The sequence below is a fragment of the Xiphophorus hellerii genome, chromosome 15 (assembly GCF_003331165.1).
Source record: "Xiphophorus hellerii strain 12219 chromosome 15, Xiphophorus_hellerii-4.1, whole genome shotgun sequence".
NCBI lineage: Eukaryota > Metazoa > Chordata > Actinopteri > Cyprinodontiformes > Poeciliidae > Xiphophorus > Xiphophorus hellerii.
Window position 1 is genome coordinate 6,006,264 of NC_045686.1, and position 27,984 is coordinate 6,034,247.

At 47.4% G+C, this 27,984-nt stretch overlaps 1 protein-coding gene and 1 long non-coding RNA gene across 9 annotated transcripts; one reads left to right on the top strand and one right to left on the bottom strand.

The window, feature by feature from the left end:
- The first annotated feature begins 22 nt into the window (after positions 1-22).
- myt1la (myelin transcription factor 1-like, a) lies at positions 23-27,745 on the top strand. Of its 8 annotated transcripts, none has more exons than XR_004342124.1 (24): positions 872-984; positions 5,393-5,485; positions 5,559-5,604; positions 6,526-6,559; positions 6,696-6,758; positions 8,741-9,165; positions 9,471-10,065; positions 10,530-10,915; positions 11,410-11,544; positions 14,365-14,455; positions 14,694-14,804; positions 15,237-15,457; positions 18,603-18,874; positions 19,019-19,228; positions 19,815-19,942; positions 20,235-20,303; positions 20,381-20,443; positions 20,521-20,604; positions 20,723-20,944; positions 21,026-21,117; positions 21,195-21,298; positions 23,540-23,683; positions 25,814-26,435; positions 26,523-27,745. XR_004342124.1 is itself a non-coding variant. In XM_032584836.1 (24 exons), exons 4-24 carry the CDS (start codon positions 5,559-5,561, stop codon positions 25,952-25,954), a joined length of 3,636 nt encoding a protein of 1,211 aa, XP_032440727.1. In that variant the 5' UTR covers positions 876-984; positions 1,065-1,164; positions 5,393-5,485; the 3' UTR covers positions 25,955-27,745. The 8 variants fall into 8 exon arrangements, 7 of the variants coding, with proteins under 7 accessions (XP_032440732.1, XP_032440725.1, XP_032440728.1 ...); XM_032584836.1 differs by adding an exon at positions 1,065-1,164 and having other exon boundaries at positions 876-984; positions 25,814-27,745; XM_032584834.1 differs by having other exon boundaries at positions 25,814-27,745.
- On the bottom strand, positions 3,514-5,394 carry LOC116733968 (uncharacterized). Its single transcript, XR_004342147.1, has 2 exons — positions 3,973-5,394; positions 3,514-3,938 (listed from the first exon to the last, which is right to left on the bottom strand). It is a non-coding gene; the product is annotated as an uncharacterized LOC116733968 (long non-coding RNA).
- Positions 27,746-27,984: the final 239 nt, after the last annotated feature.

The window sequence follows — 27,984 nt, forward strand, 5'->3', positions numbered from 1 at the left end:
TTTTTATTATAATTGTTGTAGCTCGACAGGCCGTTTTTCGATGGTAGTTCGACAGGAAGGAGGCAGAGAGGACAAAGGAACTGAGCTGCGCCCACTAGCGGCTATTCTTCAAACAAAGCTAACGGCTACGGCTAGAAAATAGGCTAGCGGTTAGCCTAGCGGCTAGGGCTAACTGTTAGACTAACGGCTAGGCTAGTGGCTGGAATAAGGTTAATCTGTTACTCAGTTACTTATTCAAACAGTTAGTAATTAGGCTGCCATAGGAGAAAAAAAATGGAGGTTAATTTTGCAGTCATATTTTCACCATGTTGTTCATTTATTTATAAATGTCACAGTTTCAAACTAAGTATTTAGTTAGCAAGCTAAATGAGCTAAATACTTGGGTTTACTTTGGTAACTAAATATTTAGAATTTCGGTGGTAAACTAAACTTTTAGTTGAGTAATTAAATGTTTTATAATGAATGAATAACATGGTTAAAATATGACAGAAAAATGAACCTCCATTGTTTCTGTTATGACGAGCCAAATTACCCAGATTATTTCTGTTCATTTTTGACTGAGTAACTTTATAAACGTCACACACACTCACTCATCATCATCATCATGTTTGTGTTATTGATGGTTAAACATTCTTTAGTTATTAAAAACCTGCCTATTTGTGTAAACCAGAACCAGTCCGGATCAGAACCTTCCGGTTCTGGAGAGGATTCAGCATCTGGAGCGTCGCTGAGGAAAAGGATGCTGCAGCCGAAGATCAGCGCGGAGTTTCTGCTCGGAGCTGAACAAAGAGAGGAGGCAACACGACTCACGGGGCGCGCGCTCACAGGATGCGCGCCGCACTCATGGGGCACGTTCACAGGATGCGCGCGCTGTAGTGAATGCAGGAGCAGGGAGGAGGAGGAGGAGGAGGAAGGCTGAATGCGCCTCCTGACTGCGCGCCGTCCTCGACACATAAAGACAGGAGAAGATCCGGAGACTGAGAGGTAAACGCTCCCTCCTCTTCCTCCTCATCCTCCTCATCCTCCTCTTCCTCCTCATCCTTTGCATCCTCATCCCCCCCCAGTGAAGGCATGGCCCAGCGTCACAAAGGATTCGGAGCGGAGCGGAGACCTTGACAGAAAGAGGCTGCAGACTCCAGAGGAAGAGGAGAGGAGGAAGAGCTTGTAGGTTTCCATGGCGCTGCTTCGTGCTCCTGCAGCAGTCTGTGTCCAGGTGTCTCCAGGTGTCTCTCCTCTTTGTTCCGTTCTGCTGGGATTATTTCCTGATAATCCCAGGAATATTCCGGGTTCATCCTGAGCTGATGCCAGCGGTTTTCCAGGCGTTTTCCGTTGGGAATGTTGAGCAGCTCCGGCCGTTTTCCTGGAGTTTTCCAGGGGATCCGGGTTTTTCCGGAATGATTCACTCATGTTGCTCTGCTGCTCCGGTCATTCACACTTGGAATCCCGTCTGCAGGTCAGCAGAGTCTGCTTTGGTGATTCCCGACGTCTCCTCTGGTCCCTGAATGCTTTGCGGTCCTGCTGGTTGTCATGGCGATCCCGTTGGGAAGCTGGGATGCTGCCAGATGAAGTCCCGATGTCATTTAGTCCAGATATTTCCTCAACTTCCCGCAGCTGATTCCCGTCCGGCCCGGTTTCCATGGAAACAGCCTTCCTCTGTCAGGAAAATCTGAGAGAAATGTTCTGGTTCTGTGCTGATCTGGATCAGTACTGGGTCAGGTTTGGGTCTCAAACCAGAGGCATCTTCAGGAATCTGGTTCCAGAAAACTTTCCGAGTTTTCACAGTCATCTGGAGGTCATTCTTGATGTTTGGAGGGAAGTTAGTGTTTTTGGTTTTGGATCAGAATGTTCTGTATGTCTGGTTCCTGGAGTTCCTGATCCGAATGTTTCTGGTTCCAGATGGACCAGTGGTCCGGTCCGCCTGGTTCCGGATCGATCTAGCCGGATTCTGGTTATTGACTCAGAGATCTCTGCAGAATTCCTCAGTGGCAGAAACAGGAAGTGATGCAGGAGAACTTTCTGTGCCGGAGAGCCTTCCAGATGTTTTTCTGGAACATCAGGAACAGATTTGGCGGTCAGGATCCAGACCGGACCGGGCTGGAGTCTGATTGGTCGGATCTGTGATGATGCTGAACGTTTGAACCGGTTCAGATTCTCGGATCCGTTTCTTCAACCACCAGGACCTTTTCCAGGTCCAGGTGCATTATAAGCCTGGCGGTGGCCATGCTTTACTAGCCCCCCACGGCTCCCCAACCGCCAGGCCAAGCGTTGCTTGTTTTTGTTTTTAGGAAAATAATTTTTTTTAAAAACCTTCTTTTTTTAAATCTGTTTCGTAAGCGTCTCTGTTGCTCTGAGCGTTTCAAATTTATTCCTAACAGATGGTTTATAGTTGATGCACTTAAAGCCGGCAGAGCCGACCAACGACACCGCTGGAGCGTCTGCGCTTTGCCTCACGCTGCTGCTTGATTTCTGAAGTTTAACTCAGCGCGGATCGCCTCCTTTCACTCAAACTGGACACAGACTGACCAGATATTTACATATCCCTCTGTGAATGATTATGTTATTTGGCGAACTCCACATCAAGGTAAGAGCTTAAACCCGCCGCGTTAGCTCTGGTTGCGCAGCTCTACGTGAACCGCAGGAATAACTCGTCTTCGCGCTTTCAGAGGAGCGTTGACTAGCAGTGAGATTGGTTTATCTTTGTGAACAAAACATTATGCAGCGTTTCCATTTCAACACGCCGCCAGCGTGTGGCGCTGTCTGTGCTGATAAGGTTCATGTCTGTGTTCCGGTTGGTCGGAGCGTTAGCGGTTAACGAACCAGCGCTAACCTCATCATGCAGGTTCAGCCGGTGAGGAGCTTGTCGCTCTCCTCGTAGTCACGCTTCACGATGGTTTTATATTATTTTATTATTATTTTTCCGGTTACACGAAGCATCAAATCATACCAAATGCTTTGTCTACTCGTCCCATAAACTGGACCAACCAAAACAGTTTCTGTGGCTCTTATTAAAAACTCAAGGGACAGAAATGTTAGAGCTCATAAAGCCACATTAGCATTAAATTAAATCTCATTTGTTGCTCATCTCTGCGCAGCGGATTGAACTCATCCTGCAGGACCGGTCCAAGGCTGCATGAGGCCTGGAGCAGAATCTGACCTAGGGGCCCCTCTTGCTGCTAAAACCATGAGCACCTCTAACAGCTTCTGTGTTGGATTTAATCTGGGAGAGAGAGAGTAGATTAACTGGCCAACCTGAAAACAATCAGTTATAATTACAGTTTATTCATTTGCTCAAACTCAAAGATTCAACTCACAGCATCAGACTGTTGCTATGGTAACAAAACAATCTAACTATGAATATTGTTCTTTGAACTTTTACAAAGTAAACTTGCCAGCTCCTTAAAATCTTACATTTAAATGTTAAACAATTTTAAATATTTTAATCTATTTATGCTGAAACCATCAAATCAAATTTAGCAGCATTGCTAATCTCAATAAATAAATGTTACATTTATGTATCTGTGTTAAAATATGATCATTTATGGCCCCTGAAGCCCCGGGGGCCCGATGGAGCCGCTGACTTCATTTGGATTAAACAAAAGTGCAAATAATTGATATTCATCTTAATTGTATTTTTTGATTTGTTGTTTTTCAGACTAGTTGTTGGTTTAAATATCGTTTCACTGGAGATGTTTTCCTGTAACATTTAATTACCCAGTAATATTTTTACATTTCCTGCCTAATTAACATCTTTTAGTACAAAAACAGGGCGGACGCCTCAGCAGGTTTACTGGGGGAAACTCTGAAACAGATTGAAGAACAGTTGATAGCCTGTAGCCATATGGGCATTAAATACTCTCTGGTGCTATCGGACCCACTTCAGGTTTTCCCAATCAGATCCAGATTTTCTCTCGCCCTCCAGCGTCTCTCTGGACCAGAACCTCCACACACTTCAGCCCGAATGTTCTGCAGAACTTCCTCTGGACCCACGCTGCTGGTACCCGACCTCCTCCAGACCAGAAACGGCAGCAGGTTTTGCTGCCCTGTCTCCATGACGACCAACCCAGACCAGCAACAATCTGGAGGAGGAGAACCGGACTCAGTCCAGACTGGTTCTGGTTCTGGTGGGCCAATAGAGGATGCAGTTTGTTAAAATGCTGGAAACAGAGAGTCTGATGGTAGCTTCCTCTTCCTCCTCTTTCTTCTTCTACACCAGTCTGGTGACTCTTCTTCTTCCTTTCTTCATTTTATATTTGGCGCCATCCGGTGGCTGGGAGGGCGGCGCGCCAAGGAGGAACATTTCCTCTGCAAAGTTCAACTGGCAGCTCTGCCTGACGGAGTGTGACTCTGTGTGTGTGGGTGTGTATGTGACATGCCTGATGAAGTGTGTGTGCAGCAGAGCGCTGCATCATGTCGTAGCAGACAGTCAGAGCGTTGGACTGAATATTAATCAGCAGGAAGCTGCAGCTAACACACACACACAGAGTTCTGGGAGGAATCCCTGGTGGTTCTGCCAGGATCTGGACCTGTGATGGTCAGATCTTCTGGTCTGGCTGCTCTGGGTCCTACTGGACCAGAACCCTGAGACTCCTGGGACCCAGAACGGTTCATCAGACGACCCAAACATCCTGAAGTCTTCTGATCCTTCCTGCTTCACAGAACCAGCGGGTTCTGTTTAGGTTCTGGTCTGGTTCTGTTCAGGTTCTCCTCTGGTTTTGCTCTAGTTCTAGGTCTGGTTCTCCTCTGGTTCTGTTCAGGTTCTCCTTTGGTTCTGATCTGGTTCTGTTCTGGTTCTGCTCTAGTTCTGTTCAGGTTCTGCTCTAGTTCTGGTCTGGTTCTGTTCAGGTTCTTCTCTGGTTCTGGTCTGGTTCTGTTCAGGTTCTGCTCTAGTTCTGTTCAGGTTCTGGTTCTCTCACCAAGCAAAAAGCTTTAAAGTTTCAGGGAATTTGGGCCGGCGTTGGTTGGTTCTGATAGGTTGGCTCTTCATGTTTGTTTTTCTGGTTCTGGTCATAATGTTCTGCCAGTTTATTAAAGCTGAAAATAGAGCTAATGAGGAGGAGAGCTGCAGGGTTCTGGTTCTGGTCTTTGGGATGGTTCTGTTGTGTCCAGCTGATGTCTGAGCGCGCTCAGTGAGGCGGTGGCGCCGGGCGACCCGGGTGGTCGGGTTAAATGAAGCAGAACCGCTCTGAGTCATGTCTGCAGGTGGACTCTCCTCGCTCTGCTGCAGGTCATCTTAATGTTTCTGATGTTTGACTGTGACCTCTGGTGACCCCTGACCTCTGGTGACCGGACTAATGTCTCGTCATGGAGGGTTTCCTGAACCTCTGGTCGGCTGGAGGAAGTCTGGCCGGCTCAGGGTTCTGGATCTCTGAAGGCGGCCATCTTGTCTCCTCAGGCCATGGCTCTGGAGGACGGAGTGTGACGCATCGCTGGGCGTGAAGAGTCCTCAGCAGCAGAAAGCGGACGGCGCCACCGCAGCTACAGCCAGGTAGAACCGGGGCTGGTTCAGCGTGGAGCATCAGCCGGGTCACGTGATCAACACTTTCTGTCGTATTTTTCAGATGGAGGCTGAGAAACGCCATCGTACCCGGTCCAAAGGAGTTCGAGGTACGACAGCCGGCTGATCATTCTGGACGATATCCAAACCTAGACCCTAACACCATGATGATCTGCCTCCAGTCCAACCAGTACCAGACCCAGTACCAGACCCAGTAAAGACCCATTACCAGACCTAGTACCACTCCCAGTAAAGACCAAGTACCAGACCTTAATTAATTTCAAAGAACTTGTTTGATATTCCCTCGCAGATTAAAATTTTTAAGGTAAATGTCTTCCTGTTAGTTAGCCGCCACTTCCTGTTACTGCACTGTTACTTCCTGTAACAGTTCTGGTTCTGGTTACTGAGCAGATACTTCCTGTTATTTAGGCGTTACTTCGTGTTACTGAGAAAGTACTTCCTGTTATTTAGGCATTACTTCCTGTTACTGAGAAAGTACTTCCTGTTATTTAGGCATTACTTCCTGTTACTGAGCCAGTACTTAATGTTACTTAGCTGTTACTTCCTGTTACTGAGCCAGTATTTCCTGTTATTTAGGCGTTACTTCCTGTTACTGAGAAAGTACTTCCCGTTATTTAGACGTTACTTCCTGTTACTGAGAAAGTACTTCCTGTTACTTAGCTGTTACTTCCTGTTACTGAGCCAGTACTTTCTGTTATTTAGGCGTTACTTCCTGTTACTGAGCCAGTACTTCCTGTTATTTCGGCGTTACTTCCTGTTACTGAGCCAGTACTTCCTGTTATTTAGACGTTACTTCCTGTTACTGAGCCAGTACTTCCTGTTATTTAGGCGTTACTTCCTGTTACTGAGCCAGTACTTCCTGTTATTTAGGCGTTCCTAAGTAACAGTAACGCCTAGTACCTGTTGCGACTCAGTAACATTTACTTCCTGTTACTGAGCCGTCAGTTCCTCCCTTGTGACCGTGGGACATTTTTCAGTTCCTCTTCTTGAATCTCTGTTTCTGTCTGAAGCTGCGGTGGATGCAGTGACTCAGGAGTTATTCAGGTAAGGAAACGTCTGCAGATCTTCATCACTCTTCTTCATCGGTGTACTCCTGCAGATGTTTCTGGTCCAGGTGTTTCCAGACTCTGGTCCAGACCCAGATGTTGCTGCCGTGTTGTGACGCTCTGTTTCTCCTCAGCTGTCCGATCCCTGGATGTGACGGCAGTGGCCATGTCAGCGGGAAGTATGCCAGACACCGCAGGTATGATCTGCCCTCTATCATTTCCATCATCATCACCATGGCTCAGTCTGATCCAGAGCTTTTCTTCTGGTGGTCTGGCTGTTAACTCAGTTTCTAGCTGGAAATGATCTGATAGTTGGTGATGGTGCCTGTGGAGCTGGAGGTGTTCAGGCTGAAGCAGCGTTTCACCAGGATCTCCATGTTCCAGGTGAAGCAGCAGGTGGAGCAGGCCTCTCAGATAAAGTCGGGAATGTTTCCTCTGAGCTGCAGCTCTGGGCAGGACGTTCATCCTGCAGGTTTTCTTCCTTTCTTCCTGTTGTGGTTCTGGAAGCTTCGCCCTGACAGGTTGGTCTGACGTCAGCAGCCGTTCTGCTTGACGCTCTGGGTTTGAGGCGTGAGAGGAGCTGGAGGAGGCGTTCGGGGGCTTCAGGACAACAAAGCGTTCAGAGATAATGAAGGTCAGGAAGTTCAGATGGCGAAACATTTCACTGCTTAGGTAACGAGGAAGACTCTGCTGATGAAGATCAGGAAATAAAGAGTCTTTAAACTGCTGCTTGGTGAGAGAAGCTAACTGAGGCCGCCATGAGACAAGCTGGACAGAAGGACAGGTTGGCAGGGTTTACCCCAGCGTATTATAAGCCTGGCGGCCCGCCATGCTTTGATAGCCCCCCCGCCAGGCCAAGCATTCCTTATTTTTGTTTTTAGGAAAATCATTTTTAAAAACAAACTTTTTAAAAAAAATTTTAATCTGTTTTGTAAGCGTCTCTGTTGCTCTGAGCGTTTCAAATTTATTCCTAACAGATGGTTTATAGTTGATGCACTTAAAGCCGGCAGAGCCGACCAACGACACCGCTGGAGCGTCTGCGCTTTGCCTCACGCTGCTGCTTGATTTCTGAAGTTTAACTCAGCGCGGATCGCCTCCTTTCACTCAAACTGGACACAGACTGACCAGATATTTACATATCCCTCTGTGAGGGATTATGTTATTTGGCGAACTCCACATCAAGGTAAGAGCTTAAACCCGCCGCGTTAGCTCTGGTTGCGCAGCTCTACGTGAACCGCAGGAATAACTCGTCTTTGCGCTTTCAGAGGAGCGTTGACTAGCGGTGAGATTGGTTTATCTTTGTGAACAAAACATTATGCAGCGTTTCCATTTCAACACGCCGCCAGCGTGTGGCGCTGTCTGTGCTGATAAGGTTCATGTCTGTGTTCCGGTTGGTCGGAGCGTTAGCAGTTAACGAACCAGCGCTAACCTCATCATGCAGGTTCAGCCGGTGAGGAGCTTGGCGCTCTCCTCGTAGTCACGCTTCACGATGGTTTTATAATATTTGGATCTGATCCGTAACTCTTTCTGAATCAATCCCCCATCTTTGCCTCCCCAGTTTTTTCTGGAGGATGTCGCCATAGTGACAGCACCGTCTTGAAGCTGCAGAGGATCTGTCTCCATGGTAACCGCCACCATCACCCCTCCACCCCCTCACGGTGAAAACCAATCAGATCTGCTGAATCCGCTCAGTCTGATTCCGGATCCGGTTTCATTAAAACTTTGCTGCAGACGTGTCGCCGTGGCGATGGAAAATAACCTGCCAGCTCTAATTAGGCTGCAGGTAACCATGGCAACAGGAGCCACAGCAGCCTTTCAGCGAGATTCTGGTACCGACCCGACTGTGTCTGCTGCTGACGGTTCGGTTCACAGAACCTGAACTCCAGGTCAGGAACTCATTCAGGATCCAGAACCCATCTGGTACACACCTGTTGATCCAGGTCCAGGGTTCTGGTACCGTCCGGTCCAGGGTTCTGACTGCAGTGTGTGTAGGTTACTGTTATTGTTGATGAAATAAATGAGACCAGAGCTGCTGGATGACACCTGGGAGAGGAGGAAGAGAAGGAGGAGTTCTCGGATCTGTTCCTGTCTGGGAAAATGCTTCCGGCTGATGGTTTCCTGATGAATCCAGTTAATAACTAACCGAATGTTCCCAAATGTTCCCTCTGTGTCCCTGCAGCGTCTACGGCTGTCCGCTGGCCAAGAAGAGGAGGACTCTGGACAAACAGACCCCGGAACCGGCAGCAAAGAGGAGGCCCTTCATCGCTTCCTGCCTGGGAGAGGAAGAAGAGGAGGAGGAAGAAGAGGAGGAGCAGGGGGGTGGAGCCTTCAGCAGCTATGAAACCATAGAGGTAGGACAGGAGAGGAAGGAGCAGGGGGAGGAAGACGAGGAGGAGGAGTTCTCCGAGGACAACGAGGAGCATGGAGAGGAGGAAGAGGAGGGGATTGCATTGGAGAGTTCAGACACGAGAGGAAGAGGAGAGCAAGCGGAGGAAGAGGAGGAGGGGATGGACGAGGACGAAGATGATGGTGACGATGAGGAAGAGCCGGAGGATGAGGTAGAGGAAGAAGAGGACGAGGAAGGGGAGCAGACTCTGCTTCAGGGTGAGTTCTGATCCGGTTCTGATCTAAATCCGTTCATCTCTTAATGAATGAAAGGTGAGGTTCTGGAGCAGCGACAGTTCTGGTGTGAACGGCACCCGAACGGGGCGAGACTGCTGCTAAAGAACCCGGCTGCAGCACGTTCTGCTGCCTTCACACGTTCTGGTTCTGTAATCTCATGCCGATCAGTAGGAAGTTCTGAGAACATTTTCTACATTTTCTATGCATCAAACTGTATCTTTGTCTGTAGACGGTGCTTTGCTGCTGCTGCTGCTGTATTCGGACTGAAGTGTTTTCCTTTCCTGCAGAGAACCAGTACAAACCCAGCGGACAATCAAAGCTCCACCCCGTCCACAAGGACAACAACAACAACAGCTGCGCCATCGGAAACGCCCCCAGAGAAGAGTATGAGAACTACGACGAGCTTGTGGCCAAGTCGCTGCTCAACCTCGGTAAGATCGCAGAAGACGCCGCCTACCAGGCCGTGACTGAGTCCGAGATGAACAGCAACTCGTCCAACAGCGCCGGGGAGGAAGACGATGACGATGATGACGGCAGCGAGCCGGACGACAGGCAGGGCGACCTGAGCGTGGACCTGGACAGCGATGTGGTCAGAGAGACTGTGGACTCTCTGAAGCTCCTGGCTCAGGGTCACGGCGCCATGCTGCCTGAAGACGGATACCCAGAGAGTGCTGTGGTGAATGATGGGCGGGGGCCGGGGGTCAGGGGTCAAACGGAGGGAGCTGGGGAGGAGGTATGTCTCAGCAGTCTGGAGTGTCTGAGGAACCAATGCTTTGATCTGGCCCGAAAACTGAGCGAGACGCCACCGTCGGACCGACCCGTCCTGCACAGTAACTACGTTCAACAAGCAGTGGACCAGCAGGTGCTGCAACATCTGAACAGGTAAGACCAGGTCATGTAGAGGAAACAAAACAAATGATCAGGTTTACATCACATAATATCAACCTGTAGCCAAAACTAGTAACCATAAACCAGAAATTAGCTTCTCTAGAGAGCGGCTCGGTTCAGCCTTAGAGACCAGGTGAGGAGCAGAACCGGTCCTTCTCACCTTTGAAAGAAGTCCAGGTGGTTCAGGCGTTTGGTCTGACTGCCTCTCTTTGGAGGTTTTACTAAGACCAAGAACTTGCTGGATGGAATACATATCCTGTCCGGTGGGCTGGTGGTTGGAAAGCCAGTCACAGTTGGGCCTTCTCTACCTGAACAATCCCTGATGGGTTCAGGTGTTCTACCAAACACCATTCAGCCACAGGAAGCTCCTTCCCTCCAGTCTTTGCTTAGGACTCAGATCATTGCTTCTTTGTCTAAGGAACTAGAGCTGCTGAAACCTGTCTGTGCTTCTCTCTCAGGTACGACAGCTATCCAACCGGAGTTCAGGAAGACGCCAGGCCTCTGGAGCGGAGCTACTCTGAGATGTTGAACCTGATGAAGCTGGAGGAGCAACTGAGTCCAGCATCCAGAGGCTACAGCTGCAGCCAGGAGGGCGACGAGGACACCACCTCTGTAGCCTCAGACCGCTCCGACGACACGTTCGACATGGCCAAGGGAAACCTGTCGCTGCTGGAGAAGGCCATCGCCCTGGAGTCCGAGAGGGCAAAGGTGATGAGGGACCGGATGGTGACTGAGCACGCCACGCCCCGCCGGGACCAGCACAGCCCCAGGCTTAGCATGGCCGCTGAGGAACGCAAGTCCAGGATGCACCCGGATGGGCTGAAGAGGGCGTACTACCCTAAAGGTAGAGACACCTGCACTGACTGACCCAAGGACTGTTCTGATCCAAACTATGGAGAGCTGTGTTTGGGTTCTGATCCACTCACTGATCGCAGCTTCAGAGTTACTGCTGCTGATCTTCAACAAACAGTGACTGAGCAGAGTATTGTGGCCAGCTTGACTACCTGGTTCCTTCAGCAGGTAGAGTTCACCTGTCAACCAGGTAAAGTTCTCACCTGTGCTGGGAAACCTTTGGCACCGACCAGCTCTACCAGTTCATGAAAACGCTGTTCCCACATGGCAGCAGGTTAACGCTCCCTGGAGCGCGACAGAAATGATTCCTGGATGGTTTGAAGAACATAATCATTCAGAGGTGTCGACCCGGCGCCATGCCGTCTAACAGAACCAGAACCCTAACCAGAGCTGCCCTCTGTTTGAATATCTGGTACCGCCCGGTACACGGCTGCTCCGCATGGAAACCCAATTTCACTGGACCTTTCTGCTTCTGATTGTTTCCAGATTCTTCCAGAGGAGAGAAGAAGGAGAGCAAGTGTCCGACGCCGGGCTGCGACGGAACGGGTCATGTGACGGGTCTGTACCCGCACCACCGCAGCCTGTCCGGGTGTCCTCACAAAGACCGGGTCCCGCCTGAAAGTAGGTGCTGCTGCTTTTTATCCGCCTGACATGTTTCTGTGGGAATGTTGGGTGTTTCCTCGGAGTCGGAAATCTTCTGATTGATGAAACCAGCTGGAGGCCTTTATTCCGAGGTCCTGGGGGAAAACTGAGCCGAGATCGTGGTTAGGACCCGGTTCTCCAGGTGGTTCCCAGGGATCACATTCAGGAATTCTGTTCAGGTTTTAATCGAACTTTCCTAATCCGAGCTAAAGTCCAATTAGCTTGCCAGAAGAATCAGCAGTAGTAAGATGCTCCTGTTACTCCGCCCACTGGTCCTTACCCAGCCAATCAGATGATTTCTGCTCTGTGCCAATCACAACCACGAATGCTAGCGCACGTTGTGACCCAGCAGCTTTATTCGGAACGGGCTCAGAACCTGGAGGTGTTCCGAGCCGTCGGATGACTCTGTGCAGGTCCGAAGGTGTTGGCATGTTGGTGATCCATCGTCTGGCTTCTGCATGAACCATCAGTGCTTGTTGTGTTTTCAGGCTGTTAGGAAATGGGAGAAGGTTTAAATCCGGAATCCGATCCAGAGCAGCTAGCAGGAAACCTTCTGCAGTCTGAAAGCACAGGTGGCCGTTTGAAAAGTGAGTCAAAAGTTAGCAGCAATAATCTGGATTATTTACCCAAATCAGGGGCTCAGGTTTCAGTCACCACCCTGTTCTTCAATCATTTATAAGCTAAATGTTTAGTTTCTGAGCTAAATATTCATTTTTAAACAGAAGATTTATTTAGCTTTTGTCAACCAACTAAAAATTTAGCTCCAATGTAAATATTAAGTTTCAAGATAAATATTTAGTTTGTAGCTAGCTAGATATTTATCTTAGTGCTAAATATTTATCTTTAGTTTTAAGCTAACTGAACATTTAGCTAGCTCAGCACTACAAATTTAGCATGCTAACTAAATATTCAGTTTGAACTGTGACATTTATAAATGAATGAACATTTATAAATGAATGAATAACATTCATCCTGACCCCCTGATTTGGGTAAATAATCCAGATTATTGCTGTTAACGTTTGACTTTGAGGATTCGGGCCGCCGTGTGTAACTTTGCCAGCGGCAGCCTGAGTAGAAGAGGAAGACGTTGAGCGCCCATCATCTCTGTTCCTGCTGCTCATGGCTGGCTGATGTTTCATCCATCAGAAAATATCAGCATGAATCAGGAGCAAATCTGAGATGTCAGCTGGACATTAAATCTGGATTAAATCTGGATTAATGTGTCGTGTTTGTGCTGACTTCCCATCATCAGCTAATCTGCCCCTGCATGACGAACATGGAACCGTCTGAACCGACTTTCCACTGGGAGCTCCAGAACATTTGCTCCAGATTCTCTTTGGTTTCCCAACGCTGCATTTCCTCAACAATCTGCTGGTTCCGGTTCTGCTGGTTCTGGATTAACTCACTGCTAACTGCCTCACCAGTCCAGTTCAGCAGAACATTCCTAATTCCTCCTGGACTCCCTGTGGTCTATTGGGAATATTCCAGATCCAGATTCCTTAACGGACCTGGTAGCTTCATGCCGATCTTCCTTTTTGGGAAACTCTCAGGTTCTGGACTCCCAGATCTGGAGCATCAGACCGGGTCAGACGTCTGATGTCCCACTCTAGAAAACTCCAGATATCTACTTCCAGATTTCCATGCTTAGAAACGGGAACGTTCAGAGACACTCCGACTCCAAAAGCTTCCAGACCAGAACCAGAATATTTACAGAGTATGGTTCTGGATCAGATGTAGGCTGGACCATAAATCAACTTTATTGTTTTGGAAGATTTAATTTTAGGAAAATCTGAATTATTTCCCACCATTGCACTCCTTGGGTTTCCATAGTTACGAGTGATGTCAATGCGCTCAGGGCGGCCATCTTGTTTGACGAGCATTTTCACAGATTCTGTTTTTGTGGATTTGGATCAAGACAAGATTGAAATGAAAAAAATTTTTTGACAATATTTTCTGTCATTTGGAATTTATTTCAAGAAAAGAAAAGGAGTGAAATGAAAAAAATTGAGCTATAAAAAGTAAGCTACAATCAGATCTGGCCCTCCTCTACCCCCCACTCACTCTTCTGTTATGGTTGTTTGGTTACTTATGCTGTTCCTTCTTATACTTCCACTGTGTTGGAAGTTGAATTGTACAATGTAATTGTAACTTGCCTTTCCAAATAAAAGATTAAATAAATAAAAAATAATTATAAAAAAGTAAGCTACAGCCAAGAGATTCTGGATTTTCTGGATTACATTCTGTTTTTCTGAACAGTAGTCAGTCAGATTAATCCGGATTAAACGGTTCATAATCAGATTATTCCGGATTAAGTGGTTCGGTATCAGATTAATCCGGATTAAGCAGTTCAGTTTCAGATTAATTCGGTTAAACGGTTCGGGATCAAATTATTCCAGATTATACGGTTCGGGATTAGATTATTCCGGATTAAACGGTTCATAATCAGATTATTCCAGATTAAGCGGTTCAGCATCATCTTATTCCAGATTAAGCGGTTCAGGATCAGATTATTCCAGATTAAGCGGTTCAGCATCATCTTATTCCAGATTAAGCGGTTCAGGATCAGATTATTCCAGATTAAACGGTTCATAATCAAATTATTCCAGATTAAGCGGTTCAGAATCAGAGCAGATATCTACTGATGGTCAGTAAATATCTCCCAGTGTGACTCATGGTGTTTGTGGTCATGGCGCCTGGTCGGCCATCTTGGTGTGATCTGAGCATGCCCGGCGGTCCGTACTGAGTCTCCTGTCTGCTCCTAACCCTCGCTGTCTCTCTCACCTCTCCTGTCTGTTCAAGTCCTTGCCATGTATGAAAATGTGTTAAAGTGTCCGACTCCTGGCTGCTCTGGACGGGGGCATGTCAATAGCAACAGGAACTCCCACCGCAGGTGAGTCCGCCTCACCTGTCTGATGATGCATCACTAACTGCCGGCTTCTGTTCGCCATGTTGGCTTGGTGGGATTATCTAATCCCTTTATTCCAGGATGTCGGAAGTTTAAACCGTTCATCCACAGGGAGCGAACCAACCTGACCAGGAGGAGTCCAGTTAGACCATTAGAACCAGTTCCTGTCTGAAGCGTCCAGCTTCCTGTCCCGCAGTCTAACCTCCGTCTGTCCCTCCATCAGTCTGTCCGGCTGTCCCATCGCTGCCGCAGAGAAGATGGCCAAGGTCCACGAGAAAACCTTCACTGCCGACACCGGCGCCAAGACCAATCAGACGTCAGACAGAGTTCTCAGGTACCGCCCCCTACGATTCGGCTCGTTGCAATAATCAATAAATCAATAAATCAATTCATCACATAATCAATCATGGTTTATCGTTTTTCTACCGAAAACCAGACGATAAACTCTTCGTTCAGCAGCTTTGGTGTTTTCATGAAGGATCATTTTCTTCATAATTCATTTTTATTAGTTTTGTTTATTTATTCTGGATATTTAAAATGTTTCCCATTCCAGAGTTTAAAGTTTATTGATCTTTGAGAATAAACTGTTGAATTATTATGCCGTTATTACCATTATATCAACAATTTTATCGTTTGTCGTGATAACTTCTGGGACGATTTATCGCCCAGAAACATTAGTTATCATGACAGGCTAATCTTTGCTCTCCATTTTCCTGGCAGGATCAGCAATGATTTGTGTTTTCTTCCCGTTTTCTTCCCGTTTCAGGCCGATGTGTTTCGTCAAGCAGCTGGAGATTCCTCAGTACGGCTTCAAGAACAACGTTCCCACCAGCACGCCGCGCTCCAACCTCACCAAGGAGCTGGAGAAATACTCCAAGACCAGCTACGACTACGCCGGCTACGATGGCCAGCAGCCCGGCTACGGCAAGAGAGGCCCCGCCCCCAAGGCCCTGCAGGGGCGAGACCTCTCTCCGAAGGGATACGACGGTGAGGACTGCTTCCTGTTTGAACAGATGTCACTTCCTCTTAATAATAATAGTAATCTTTATTGACATTATAGAAACCATGTAATAAAGTTACCGTATTTCCCGCATTATAAGGCGCACCTTCAATCAGTGGCCTATTTTAAAACTTTTTTCATATATAAGGCTCATAGAATAGACGCTACAGTAGAGGCTGGGATTACGTTATGCATCCATTAGACGGAACTGCGCTAAAGAGAATGTCAACAAAACAGTCAGATAGGTCAGTCAAACTTTATTAATAGATTACAAACCAGCGTTCTGAAAACTCCGTTCACTCTGCGTCGTAAGAGTGTCTCTTAATAGGAGCCATTTTGGGGTCTTTACACAAACACACAAATGGAAATGAAACGGCACGCTTCGCACAGTCATATATCCCAGCATGCACCGCGCTCTTCTTCTTCTACGGGGGAAAATAAAGTCAGCGGCTGCTTACCGTAGTTGCGAGACCTGTTGTGGTTCGATATTGGTCTGAATTAATCCGCACTGGATTATAAGGCGCACTCTTGGCTTTTGAGAAAATTGAAGGTTTTTAGGTGCACCTTATAGTGCGGAAAATACGGTACTTGGATTATAACTCAATAATAAATAGCACCAGAGAGTATTTAATGCCCATATGGCTACAGGCTATCAACTGTTCTTCAATCTGTTTCAGAGTTTCCCCCAGTAAACCTGCTGAGGCGTCCGCCCTGTTTTTGTACTAAAAGATGTTAATTAGCCAGGAAATGTAAAAATATTACTGGGTAATTAAATGTTACAGGAAAACATCTCCAGTGAAACGATATTTAAACCAACAACTAGTCTGAAAAACAACAAATCAAAAAATACAATTAAGATGAATATCAATTATTTGCACTTTTGTTTAATCCAAATGAAGTCAGTGGCTCCATCGGGCCCCCAGGGCTTCAGGGGCCATAAATGATAATATTTTAACACAGATACATAAATGTAACATTTATTTATTGAGATTAGCAATGCTGCTAAATTTGATTTGATGGTTTCAGCATAAATAGATTAAAATATTTAAAATTGTTTAACATTTAAATGTAAGATTTTAAGGAGCTGGCAAGTTTACTTTGTAAAAGTTCAAAGAACAATATTCATAGTTAGATTGTTTTGTTACCATAGCAACAGTCTGATGCTGTGAGTTGAATCTTTGAGTTTGAGCAAATGAATAAACTGTAATTATAACTGATTGTTTTCAGGTTGGCCAGTTAATCTACTCTCTCTCTCCCAGATTAAATCCAACACAGAAGCTGTTAGAGGTGCTGATGGTTTTAGCAGCAAGAGGGGCCCCTAGGTCAGATTCTGCTCCAGGCCTCATGCAGCCTTGGACCGGCCCTGCAGGATGAGTTCAATCCGCTGCGCAGAGATGAGCAACAAACTGAGATTTAATTTAATGCTAATGTGGCTTTATGAGCTCTAACATTTCTGTCTCTTGAGTTTTTAATAAGAGCCACAGAAACTGTTTTGGTTGGTCCAGTTTATGGGACGAGTAGACAAAGCATTTGGTATGATTTGATGCTTCGTGTAACCGGAAAAATAATAATAAAATATTATAAAACTATCGTGAAGCGTGACTACGAGGAGAGCGCCAAGCTCCTCACCGGCTGAACCTGCATGATGAGGTTAGCGCTGGTTCGTTAACAGCTAACGCTCTGACCAACCGGAACACAGACATGAACCTTATCAGCACAGACAGCGCCACACGCTGGCGGCGTGTTGAAATGGAAACGCTGCATAATGTTTTGTTCACAAAGATAAACCAATCTCACCGCTAATCAACGCTCCTCTGAAATCGCGAAGACGAGTTATTCCTGCGGTTCACCAGCGGTGTGAATGGTCCGCTCTCACGGCTTTAAATGCATCAACTTTCTTCTATAAACGTAACTTTTAGGGACAAATCTGCAACAGAGACGCTTGCAAGCTGGCAACAAAAAAAATTAAGCGATTTTTTTTTTTATTATCATTTTCCTAAAAACAAAAACAAGCAACACTTGGCCTTTTGGGCGGCTAGTAAAGCATGGCGGGCTGCCAGGCTTATAATACACTGGGGGAAACCCTGTGTTTGTCCTTTCTTTAATGGTCCAGTATCTGCAGCCAGATGGCAGCAGGTGGAACAAACTGTGACGGGTGTGAGGCGTCTTTTAAAATGGTCCTGGTTTTCCTGAGGCAGCGAGACCAGTGGAGATCTTCGAGAGCAGTCGGAGCCGATGGTCTTCTGGACAGAGTTTACGATTCTCTGGAGAGTCTTCCTCTGTGCTGCTGTGCAGCGGAGGAACCACACACAGAGACCATAGCAGATGATGCTTTCAATAGAGCATGGCTAGAAGGATACCAGCGGTTTTTGAGAAATATTGTTCCTCCTGAGGACTCTTGGGAAAGAAATGTTTCTAGAGGTCATCAAAGGTCAACCAGCCCCCCCCACCTTCCTCAAATCAGACGAAATGGGTGTCAATTAACTCGACTACGTTTGTGCTGGTTTGTGCAAAACGTTTGACACCAATTTTGTCTGATTTCATAAAGTGGGGGGGCTGGTTGACCTTTTGACCTTCAACCTTTCATTAATATCTTCAAAGCCAAAGCAGCACAAACGAAAATGTTTGCTGCACAAACGTTTGACACAAATTTTGTCTGATTTGAAGAAGGTGGGGGGGCCAACTTGAATTATTTGATTATTGATTATTTTGAAAGAACAAAATCTGAAAAAATAGCAACGGCATAAATGTAGGTTCAGCTCTTTTTTTTTTTTTTCCAAAACGCATTTTTGATTAAGAAGTTTTTAATTTTCTAAATAATTTTTTTTTTAAATCAACATTTTTGAAACATATTTTTTGTGATAATGTTTGGAATCTTAGACTCCATAACAGAGTGACGTCAGGAAACAGGCCAGAACCGCTGGCCCGGTGTCCGGTCCGGTGGATCCGGTGCAGTCTATCTGGTCCGCTGGATCCAGTGCAGTGGATCCGGTCCATTGGATCCAGTGCAGTGGATCCGGTCCGCTGGATCCAGTGCAGTGGATCGGTCCGTTGGATCCAGTGCAGTGGATTGGTCCGTTGGATCCATGTTCCGCCTCCCGTTCCCAGCTCTGCCATGTGTCTGTTCTCCCATCTCCGGCACTGCAGCGAAGCGGTACTGCAAGACGTCGAGCCCGGCCAGCAGCACCACCAGCTACGCCCCCAGCAGCAGCAGCAGCCTGAGCGGCGGCGGCGGCGGCGGGGGGGGCAGCAGCGCCAGCAGCACCTGCAGCAAGAGCAGCTTTGACTACACCCACGACATGGAGGCCGCCCACATGGCCGCCACCGCCATCCTCAACCTGTCCACCCGCTGCCGGGAGCTGCCCAACGCCCTGGGCGCAAAGCCCCATGAGCTGCTGGCCCAGGTGAGGCCTCGGATGCTGCGGCGCCGTCTACCTGTCTTATGTTGTTTGTGCTTTGGGCTGTTTTGTTCCTGCTGGATGACCATAAAGAGCGGTTCTGGTTCAGAAGGCTGCGGCTGTAACGGGTTTAATGATTCTGTCCCTCAGAGCCCGGGGGCAGAGGACGACGGGCCGGCGGAGCCGTCCGGTGCGCCCGGCGGGCCGGAGGGCGGCGGCGCGGTGCTGACCCCGCTGCAGCCTATGTCGCCGCAGCGCCAGGCTCTGCTCAGCAGCCGCTGCTTCCAGCTGGACACCGACTGCTGGGAGCTGCCGGTGGATTTCACCAAACGGCCCGGAGACGAGCCGGAGCTCAGAGAGGTACGCCAGCTCAGACTGCCCCCTGAGGGCAGAGATGGTACTGCACCATCTGCTCTGCAGGAACAAACTCCTCCATGTTCAGAGTTCACAGAAATGGCAGCTGCTGCGGCGCCTTTGAGCTCCTGATTGATCCCTTCAGGTTCTCATGGCGCTGTGTCTAAAGCTAGCAGCAATAATTTAGCCTCCAGTAAGAGGAAAAACGTCATATTTTCACTTTAGTTCATTCATAAATGTTACAGTTTCAAACTAATATATCAGCTACGTATTTATCAAGCTAAGCTCAGAGGTAAATATTTAGCTAATATATAAAATTCACATGCCGATAAGTGCTAGTAGACTACCAAAATAAAATCTGGGTCTGTTTTTAACATACCAACTTAACTAAAACTAATCCTTTAGTTAGCTCAGAGCAAAGCGTTTATTTTACAACGCCGATATTTAATCCATAAACTTAATATATAGCTAGCTCATAGCTAAATGTTTAGCTTGCTAGCTAAATACTTTGTTTTCTAATAAAAGATTTAATTTGAAACTGTTACATTTATTAATAAAAAGCAGTGTTGTGGTTTTATCTGTCGCCCTGCAGCAGACTGACGATCTGGACCCGTTCCAGGAGCTGCTGGACGAGCCGCGGTTCCCGGCCGAGGTGACGGCGCCCAGCCCCAAGCACCACAAGTTCCCGCCCTGCAAGGAGGGCAAGAAGGAGCTGATGAGGTAAGGCTGCAGCGTCTCTGCTAGGCGCCGTGTTAGGTACTGACTGTGGCTGCTGCTCTACCAACCCACCGATAACCCGACCCGGTTAGCAGCAGCTAGCCACGGGTCCAGGCTGATCCATAGCAACAGAACCTGAACCACAGATCAGCTGTAAGATCCACTGGTTGGATCTTACTGGTGTTTTCCCAGTGGATCTTGTGGAGTAGATCCTGCTGGTCCAGTTCTTAGTACAGGTTGTGTTTGTGTTCAGTGACTCTGCAATGATCTTCTTCTTCTTCTGCTGCTGCTGCAGTCTGTCCAGCTGCCAGATTGCCGATAAGAACATTCGTGGTTTGATGTCGTCCAACTCGCAGGAACTGAAGTGAGTCTTAAAGTCAAACTGATAAGCTCTGCTGTAGTTTTTCTGGCTGACTGTTGGTGGCGCTGTTTGCTAACTAGGTGTCCCACGCCTGGCTGTGACGGATCGGGACACATCACGGGGAATTATGCCTCCCACAGGAGGTACAGAGAACAACACATGAATCAGCGTTTGCTCTGCAGGTTTTTCACTCTGGCCGTTTCCTCTTCCTGTCCTGCAGTCTCTCCGGCTGTCCTCGAGCCAAGAAGAGCGGCGTGAAAATCCTCCACAGCAAAGAGGAGAAGGACGAGCAGGAACCCATCAAGTAAGCGTCTGAATGTCGGAGTGTGAGGTGTAGAGTTGGCCTCCAGCCTGCAGGGGGCAGCTTTTTCCAGCTGAAAGTCAAAATGCTGCTTCCCGCGGCGGTTTGCTGCTCCTCCCAGGTGTCCGGTCCCCGGCTGCGACGGACAGGGTCATGTGACGGGGAAGTACGCCTCCCACCGCAGCGCGTCAGGCTGCCCCCTGGCGGCCAAGAGGCAGAAAGACAGCTACATGAACGGCTCGCAGTTCGTCTGGAAGGCCGGGAAGACAGACGGGATGACGTGTCCGACGCCAGGCTGCGACGGCTCAGGACACGTCAGCGGCAGCTTCCTGACCCACCGCAGGTGAGTTAGGAATAAAGACGGCTCCTGTCCTCCAGCTGCTCTGCCTGATCCAGATGTTTTCAGCATATGTTTGTATCCCAGTCTCTCCGGTTGTCCCCGCACCTCCTCAGCCATGAAGAAAGCCCGGATGAGCAGCGCGGACATGCTGACAATCAAACAAAGAGCGAGCAAAGGTGAGACGAGAACTTCTGAGCGGATCGACCCGGAACCGAGCCAGAATCCCTAATCTGGGTGGAACTTTGTGTTTCAGGAATAGAAAACGATGAAGAAATTAAACAGTTGGATGAAGAAATCAAAGATCTGAATGAGTCCAACAATCAAGTGGAGTCGGATATGATCAAACTGAGGACTCAGGTGAGGAATGTCAGAAACACAATAAGAGAGAAACAACAGTGAAACTGTGTTGAAGCCTCACATTGAAACGACTCGCATGTTGAATCAACGTCTCAACTGAATGTGGTCTAGATGCACTTTTTTTTTTTTGTTTTTTCCTTTTTTTTTCTCCGAAGAGTTTTTGCGGCGCTAGTGGCTCGTATTTTTTCTACAGTAGGCAGACAGGAAGGAGAGTGAGGAGAGGGGGGAAGACATGCGGTAAAGGTCGTCGGGACCGGGAGTCGAACCCGCGACGTCCGCGTCGAGGACTAAGGCCTCCAAACGTGGGGCGTGCTAACCCCCTGCGCCACCACAGCACGCCCCTAGATGCACATTTATGTAGATTTTGTATTGAATCGGTCAGGAATCAAAGTTGATTCATGTACATTTTTGCTACATCATAACATACAGACTCCTTTTGACAGTCAGAACATCAGTCTGTTGTCCATGAAGATCAGCATCCATGAGCTTCAGCCTGGTTCTGTATGAACCAGGAAACAGGACAAGTTGGGCCGACCCAGGTCTGACTCTGGTTGGCGTCACTTTGGTTCCTTGATGCCTTCCTCCCGTTGCGGAGCCACTTCCTGAACGTTTCCCTGCAGCCAGTCGGCTCTGGGTCAAACGTTTCTCTGGATGGGAACGGACCAGAGGTAGTTTGGTCACCTGGTCAGGATTCCTCCCCACCAGAGACTAAAGACGCAAGACTAGGCCTGTCATGATAACACATTTTGCTGAGTGATTAATTATCTCAAAAATTATTGCGATAAACGATAATATTGTTTGAAGACCTTTTTACACTGATTTAATGGAAATGACGTAATAAAGCATGTGATTTCCTGCCAAAGATAGATACACTTTATTTTCAAAAGAAAACTTAACTGATAAACTAAATAAACAAAACAAGCAAAAACAAAATGGATTCTCAGTCTCCATTAATAAAAAATGTACTTGAATAAAAACTAAACAACAAAAGCCAAAGTGGAAATAAATACTGCATTCAACCTAAAGACTGCAGATTATGAAGTCTGTATATTATGTTGCCCTTCAGTAATAATTAGATTTAAATAGAGAAAATGGGCACATCGACTACCTGATGCAATATTTCACACTACATGATTTTTTGCCCTGATTTTCCCCTTAAGACAATCTTAAAACGTTGGTCTTTCTAAGATTGTGTGGTGTGTTACGGTAGATCTTCGTTGCCGCTCCGATCCAAATCAGGGATTTTCCCCGACTGGGAGCTTTAACGCAGCCTGTTGAATGTGACAGGCAGCCAATCAGAAAGCGCAGATTCTCCTCCTTGGTTTCTGAGGGGAAATTACGTCGGGGAATCCCAAACAGCTGAAACGGCGCAACCCGAAGTCCAGCGGACATCGGAGATGATACGTGGAAACAACATTAATGTTTATTCAACATGCAAAGAATATAGAAATGACAAGAGGAGGAGTTGGAGCGAAATTGCTACCGCAGTTGATAAACCCGGTAACTTTTCAGCTGTTCTTCGTTAACGTGACATAAATAGGTTCTAATGATTTTCATTCAGTCAGGACTTTACGCTGACACTAGCCACACGCATTGCAGGTAGATTGTAGTAAAGCATTGATTAATGCCTGGTTTTAAAATTAGTTCACTGGACTTGTAGCCATTATTCTGTGCCCATTGTTGGACACCACACGGCAGGAAGGAACCCGATCGGCTAATGTGTGGTCTGTCAGGTTTTGAAAATGGCCGACAATCGGCCGACAGCTCTAAGATCGTCGTCTGCGCTGAGCTTTACACTGAGGAAATGAGGAAGGGAGGGTCAGTGGAGAGCACCGGAGTTGAGCCTTTTTTCATTCAGTGTCATCAACAGAAAGAGAAAAAGGCCGGAAGAGACGATAATGCCGATAATTAAAATGAGGTTGATAGTTTTAATTTATCGTACGATTAATTGATTTATCGTTTATCGCGACAGGCCTACACAAGAGACTCAACACTTGGCTTGGACTTGTGATCTGAGACTTGAGTCTTAGCGCCAGTTTTTATCACATGTAATGAAGTATGAGGACATACAGTATTAGGCTAATGCTAAGCGCTATGTAACATGGTACATAGTAGATGCTAATGCTAAGCGCTGTGCTAACAGGGAGCCCTTCTAAAGGTTCGGCACATCAAATCTGTTCCAGGTCATAAATTAAACTTATTTTCTTTCATTAGTTTAATGAAGTTGTTTCCTCTGGTCAGATCACCACCATGGAGACCAACCTGAAGTCCATGGAGGAGGAGAACCAGGCCATGGAGACGCAGAACGACTCGCTGCTGCACGAACTGGCCAACCTGAGCCAGTCGCTCATCAACAGCCTGGCCAACATCCAGCTGCCCCACATGGTGAGGCCCGGATCGGAACCTGACCGGAACCCGACCCGGACCGGAACCCGACCGGAACCAGACCCGGACCCGAACCAGACCGGAACTGGACCGGAACCCTAACCAGACCGGAACCCGACCCGGACCAGAACCGACCCAGACCGGATCAGACCAGAAAAAGAATGAGACCGGAACCCGACTGGAACCAGACCGGAACCCCACCAGAACCCTGCAGATCGCTCAGTCAGTGGGACTGTTGGTCCGTCCAGGCCCGGATGAGCTTCAGCTTCAGAACTTCACGTTTCTGTTGCTCAGGCAAAATTACGCTCTCTCTGTCCTATGCTTTTATTTTGAAAGTATAAACTAAGGATGTTTTCACACAATGTTTGAGGCGAATTCAGTTCCTGCCTGCTCAGGTCCAAACCTGCTGAGCAGAAATGTTTACAGAACCTTAAATCAGAGTCCAGGTTCCTCCAGGTTATTCCAGGTTACTGCAGGTTATTCCAGGTTACTGCAGGTTCCTCCAGGTTCCTCCAGGTTACTGCAGGTTCCTCCAGGTTCCTTCAGGTTACTGCAGGTTATTCCAGGTTACTGCAGGTTATTCCAGGTTACTGCAGGTTATTCCAGGTTACTGCAGGTTATTCCAGGTTACTGCAGGTTCCTCCAGGTTCCTCCAGGTTTCTCCAGGTTCCTGCTGACATGTTTAGTGTTTACCATGCAGTAAATCGTCTCCAGCAGTTTTTCCTCATCTGCTTCTTTGTGTTCATGCCACTTGTCAGAACCAGCGGCGCCGGCCGCCATGTTGTTGGTCTGATGTCATGTCGCCTCAGTGTTGGATTGAGACTCGGGCTAATTGGATAATCTCTGGAAACAGGAAGTTGTCAGAAAGCTTTGAGCAGCTTCCTGTGAGGAAACCTCCACCTTAACGAGGAGTTCATGATCCGGTGTGATCCGGTGATCTGGGATCTGTCGAGGGGAAGTTCCCGACTCGTTAAGGCGGACGTTGCTGAGTTCCTGACCGACGCTAATGGATTCTCTGTCCTCCTGTAGATGGTCCCAGAGTAAGACTTCATCCTTTATCCAATTATCCTCCTCTTCTTCATCATCACTCTCCACCTTCACCACTTCATCCACAAAATGAGTCAAACCATTCAGGAAGCACGGAGGTGGAGGAGTGATGACCTGGGAATACTGGTGGCAGACAGAAACCAGTTTATCCACTGGAAAATGAACCTTTGCGTTTGATTCACAACTAGTTAAACATTGTGTGTTTTCATTTCCCATTAAACTAAAAGTCAAAATTTTTCACCTCTGCAATGCATGCTGGGCCGGCAAAACACAAAACATCTGGAAGGAAACGAACGCCTCAAAGTTTTCACGCCCCGTTAACCAGGAGAGATTAGCTGAAACAAGCTAGCAGGAGCTAACACCACTAGCAGGAGCTAACACCACTAGCAGGAGCTAACACCACTAGCAGGAGCTAATTGGCTAGAGCTAACAGGAAATCAGAACAAACTGGAACGTAAAGAACGGATGATTAAAATGACTTTGATTTTTCTTCCAGTCTTTGTAACAAACAGTTTTAATATATCAGAGAAAATGTTCTGATTGGTTCTGATGAATCTGGACCTGAAGGTTCTGATATTAGCAGAACCCATCTCCCCATTTTAGCAGTAATAATGATATTTTCCATTCCACTATCAGAACGGCCATATTGGATTCTGAACGTTTTCAGCTCCTACTGGGACCATTAAACTCGGAGTAAATCAAAACTGTTTTCTACTTTTGAACTGCAAACAGGAAGCGGTTTTAAACAAGATTTTCAAAATAAAATGTAGAACTCCTATTTTCTGGTTCCGGAATCTCCTCCAGCTTCAGGCAAACCTGTCCTGGTTCCTCCAGGACAGGTTTTGGGTCCTGTATGCCACTGGAAGCTTCACTTCCTGTTGCGTCTCCCCGTTCTGCCCAGGAACTTCCTGTTTGGCCTCCATGACCGTGTCTATCCATCCTGAGTTCTGCATGCTCCCGGTCGGTTCTGGTTCTGCTGGTAGACGTGCAGGAATCCGGACCGAAACACTGATCCGGGCTTTTCCTGACGGTGTTCCCACTGTGTCCGCCTGCGCTGACTGCCGGGTTTGTTCTGCTCCACAGGAACCGATGAACGAACAGAACTTTGACTCGTACGTCAGCGCTCTGACTGACATGTACACCCACCAGGACCGGTACCAGAGCCCGGAGAACAAGGCGCTGCTGGAGAACATCCGCCAGGCCGTCCAGGGCATCCAGGTCTGACCGGAGCGGGAAGCCGGTTCCGGAGGATCCGGGCCCGGGTCCGCTCCTGTTTCTGTCCTCATCAGTGTCTGGTTCTGTTCTCTTGATTGGTGTTGCTTTGCTTTGGACTCAGATGTGTCTCGGTTCGACCCGGTCCGATGTGGCGTCCCGCTCATGGCTGCTCATCCTTCTTTAACATTGTTTACACCAGGACAAACTGGGCTGTACTGGTCAGACTGGGAGCCTGAACGTTCCGTAAATCCTTCTGAACTTCTGCTGCAGATCCCATCATCCCATCGGGCCTCCTCCTTTCAGGCTTTTATTTTGAAATGCAAACGGCTGCAGGAAATGTAGGAGACAATCCGCCACCTGACTGGACAGTGGAGACCAGTAGAAACCAGTGGAGACCAGTGGAGACCAGTGGGAGGAACTGAGTGGGAATATGCAATTTCTTATGAATCACGGAGCAACGAGCTGAAAGCTGTTTTTACTGACGATCGATGTTTGTATGAATCTTTTCCTACATGGTGTTTTAGCCGCCTCTGTTCCATGTTTCGATGTTTTATTCTGAGCTTCTCTGGGTCTACAGGGTCAAAAGTCCTCCAGAACCGGTCCGATGGAGACTTTGGGTCAGAACCGATGGGACATTTCCTCATCACACCTCATCATGCATGCACTTTATGGAAGCACGTTCCAGTATCGCCGCGCCACTGGTCCAGTTCATCCCTGAAAGGAAAACTCCGCTTCTCGCCTCCGTATATGGTCGGCTTCCAGGTGAACCCTGACCTCCAGGGTCGCTGGCTGAGGTTCTGCTGCTCAGCCCGGCCGGGTCCAGGAAGCGATGGCTCCGCCTGATGGGAGCCGTTTGAAACATCACAAACTGACAGCAACAACTTCAGATTGTTCAGTTTTTACAGGAAAACAATGAGCTTCAGTTTCAAAGTCACATTTTCACCCACATTCAGAAACGTCCAATAAAAACTTGCTAAATATTTAGCTGGAAATTTGCTTGCTAACTAAATGTTTAGCTTCAAGCTATATATTTAGCTCACTAACTAAATACCTCATTAACTATTGAGTTTGAAGCCAAACATTTAGCTGCTATTTATAAACTGTGATGTTTATAAATAGATGAATAACTCAGTGAAAATATAACTTTGAAAGATAAAAACATCTTTTTCTCCTAAAACAGACTAAATAATCCAAATTATTGCTGTCCATTTTTCCGAACGGCTGCCATGTTCACGGCTTTTCAGGAAGAGAACCCAGAAATAGATCTCAGCTCGGTTCTAGATAATCCGGTCGGTTTCATGAGAACAACAATAATCCATGTTTGGGATTTCTTGGATGCATTTCCAGGATTGAACGTTTCCAGCTGAAAGAACCTCGGCTGGGATTATTATTCCCGTCTCTGCCTAAACACAGGAAGCGGTGTGATTCCCGGTAAGCCTGGGGTCGGATCCGTCGGATCGACCCTCCTCATCTCCGGCTACAGGAGGAGTTTTCCTGAAGGAAACGGATCTGCGGCTTCCTGCTTTGGTTTTCCTGCAGAACGGAGTTAAAGCACAATTTAAAGATGTGAACACGCCTGAATGAAGAACCTCACCTGAAATGATCTTTTTATATCTTTGATTTCTTTCTTCATGTCAGACTTCCAGAAGCTTTTTTCCTACCAGACAGCATGACTCCCTGCTGACACCTTCAAGGTCACCAGGTTCCATTTCTGTTGAATTGTGGAGTTTGTACAGTTTCTATCATGTTGGTGTTGCCATCTGTTGCTCTGAATAAATCCTGTGTTGCAACACCTGCAAAGAGCCTTTGTTGACCTTTCTGAACAGCTGCAGGTTGTCCTTCCACATGACTTTACTGCAGGTGATTAAAGGTTTCATGTTTTTGTACCACATGAGGAAGCTTCTGCTCTGGGATCTGAATCATCACAAGTTTGTTGTGTCGACTGTAAGTCAGGAGGTCCAAAGTTGGTCATTTTATTAGGTACGCCTTGCTGGTACCGGGTTGGACCCGTTTACATCCAGAACCACTTTGTTTTTACA

Coding starts and splice junctions, on each gene's coding strand:
- myt1la (XM_032584834.1), top strand. CDS start 5,559: ATGGAGGCTGAGAAACGCCATCGTACCCGGTCCAAAGGAGTTCGAG. Junction 14,456..14,693: donor AACAGGAACTCCCACCGCAG/GTGAGTCCGCCT, acceptor TCCCTCCATCAG/TCTGTCCGGCTGTCCCATCG. Junction 21,299..23,539: donor TGATCAAACTGAGGACTCAG/GTGAGGAATGTC, acceptor TCCTCTGGTCAG/ATCACCACCATGGAGACCAA.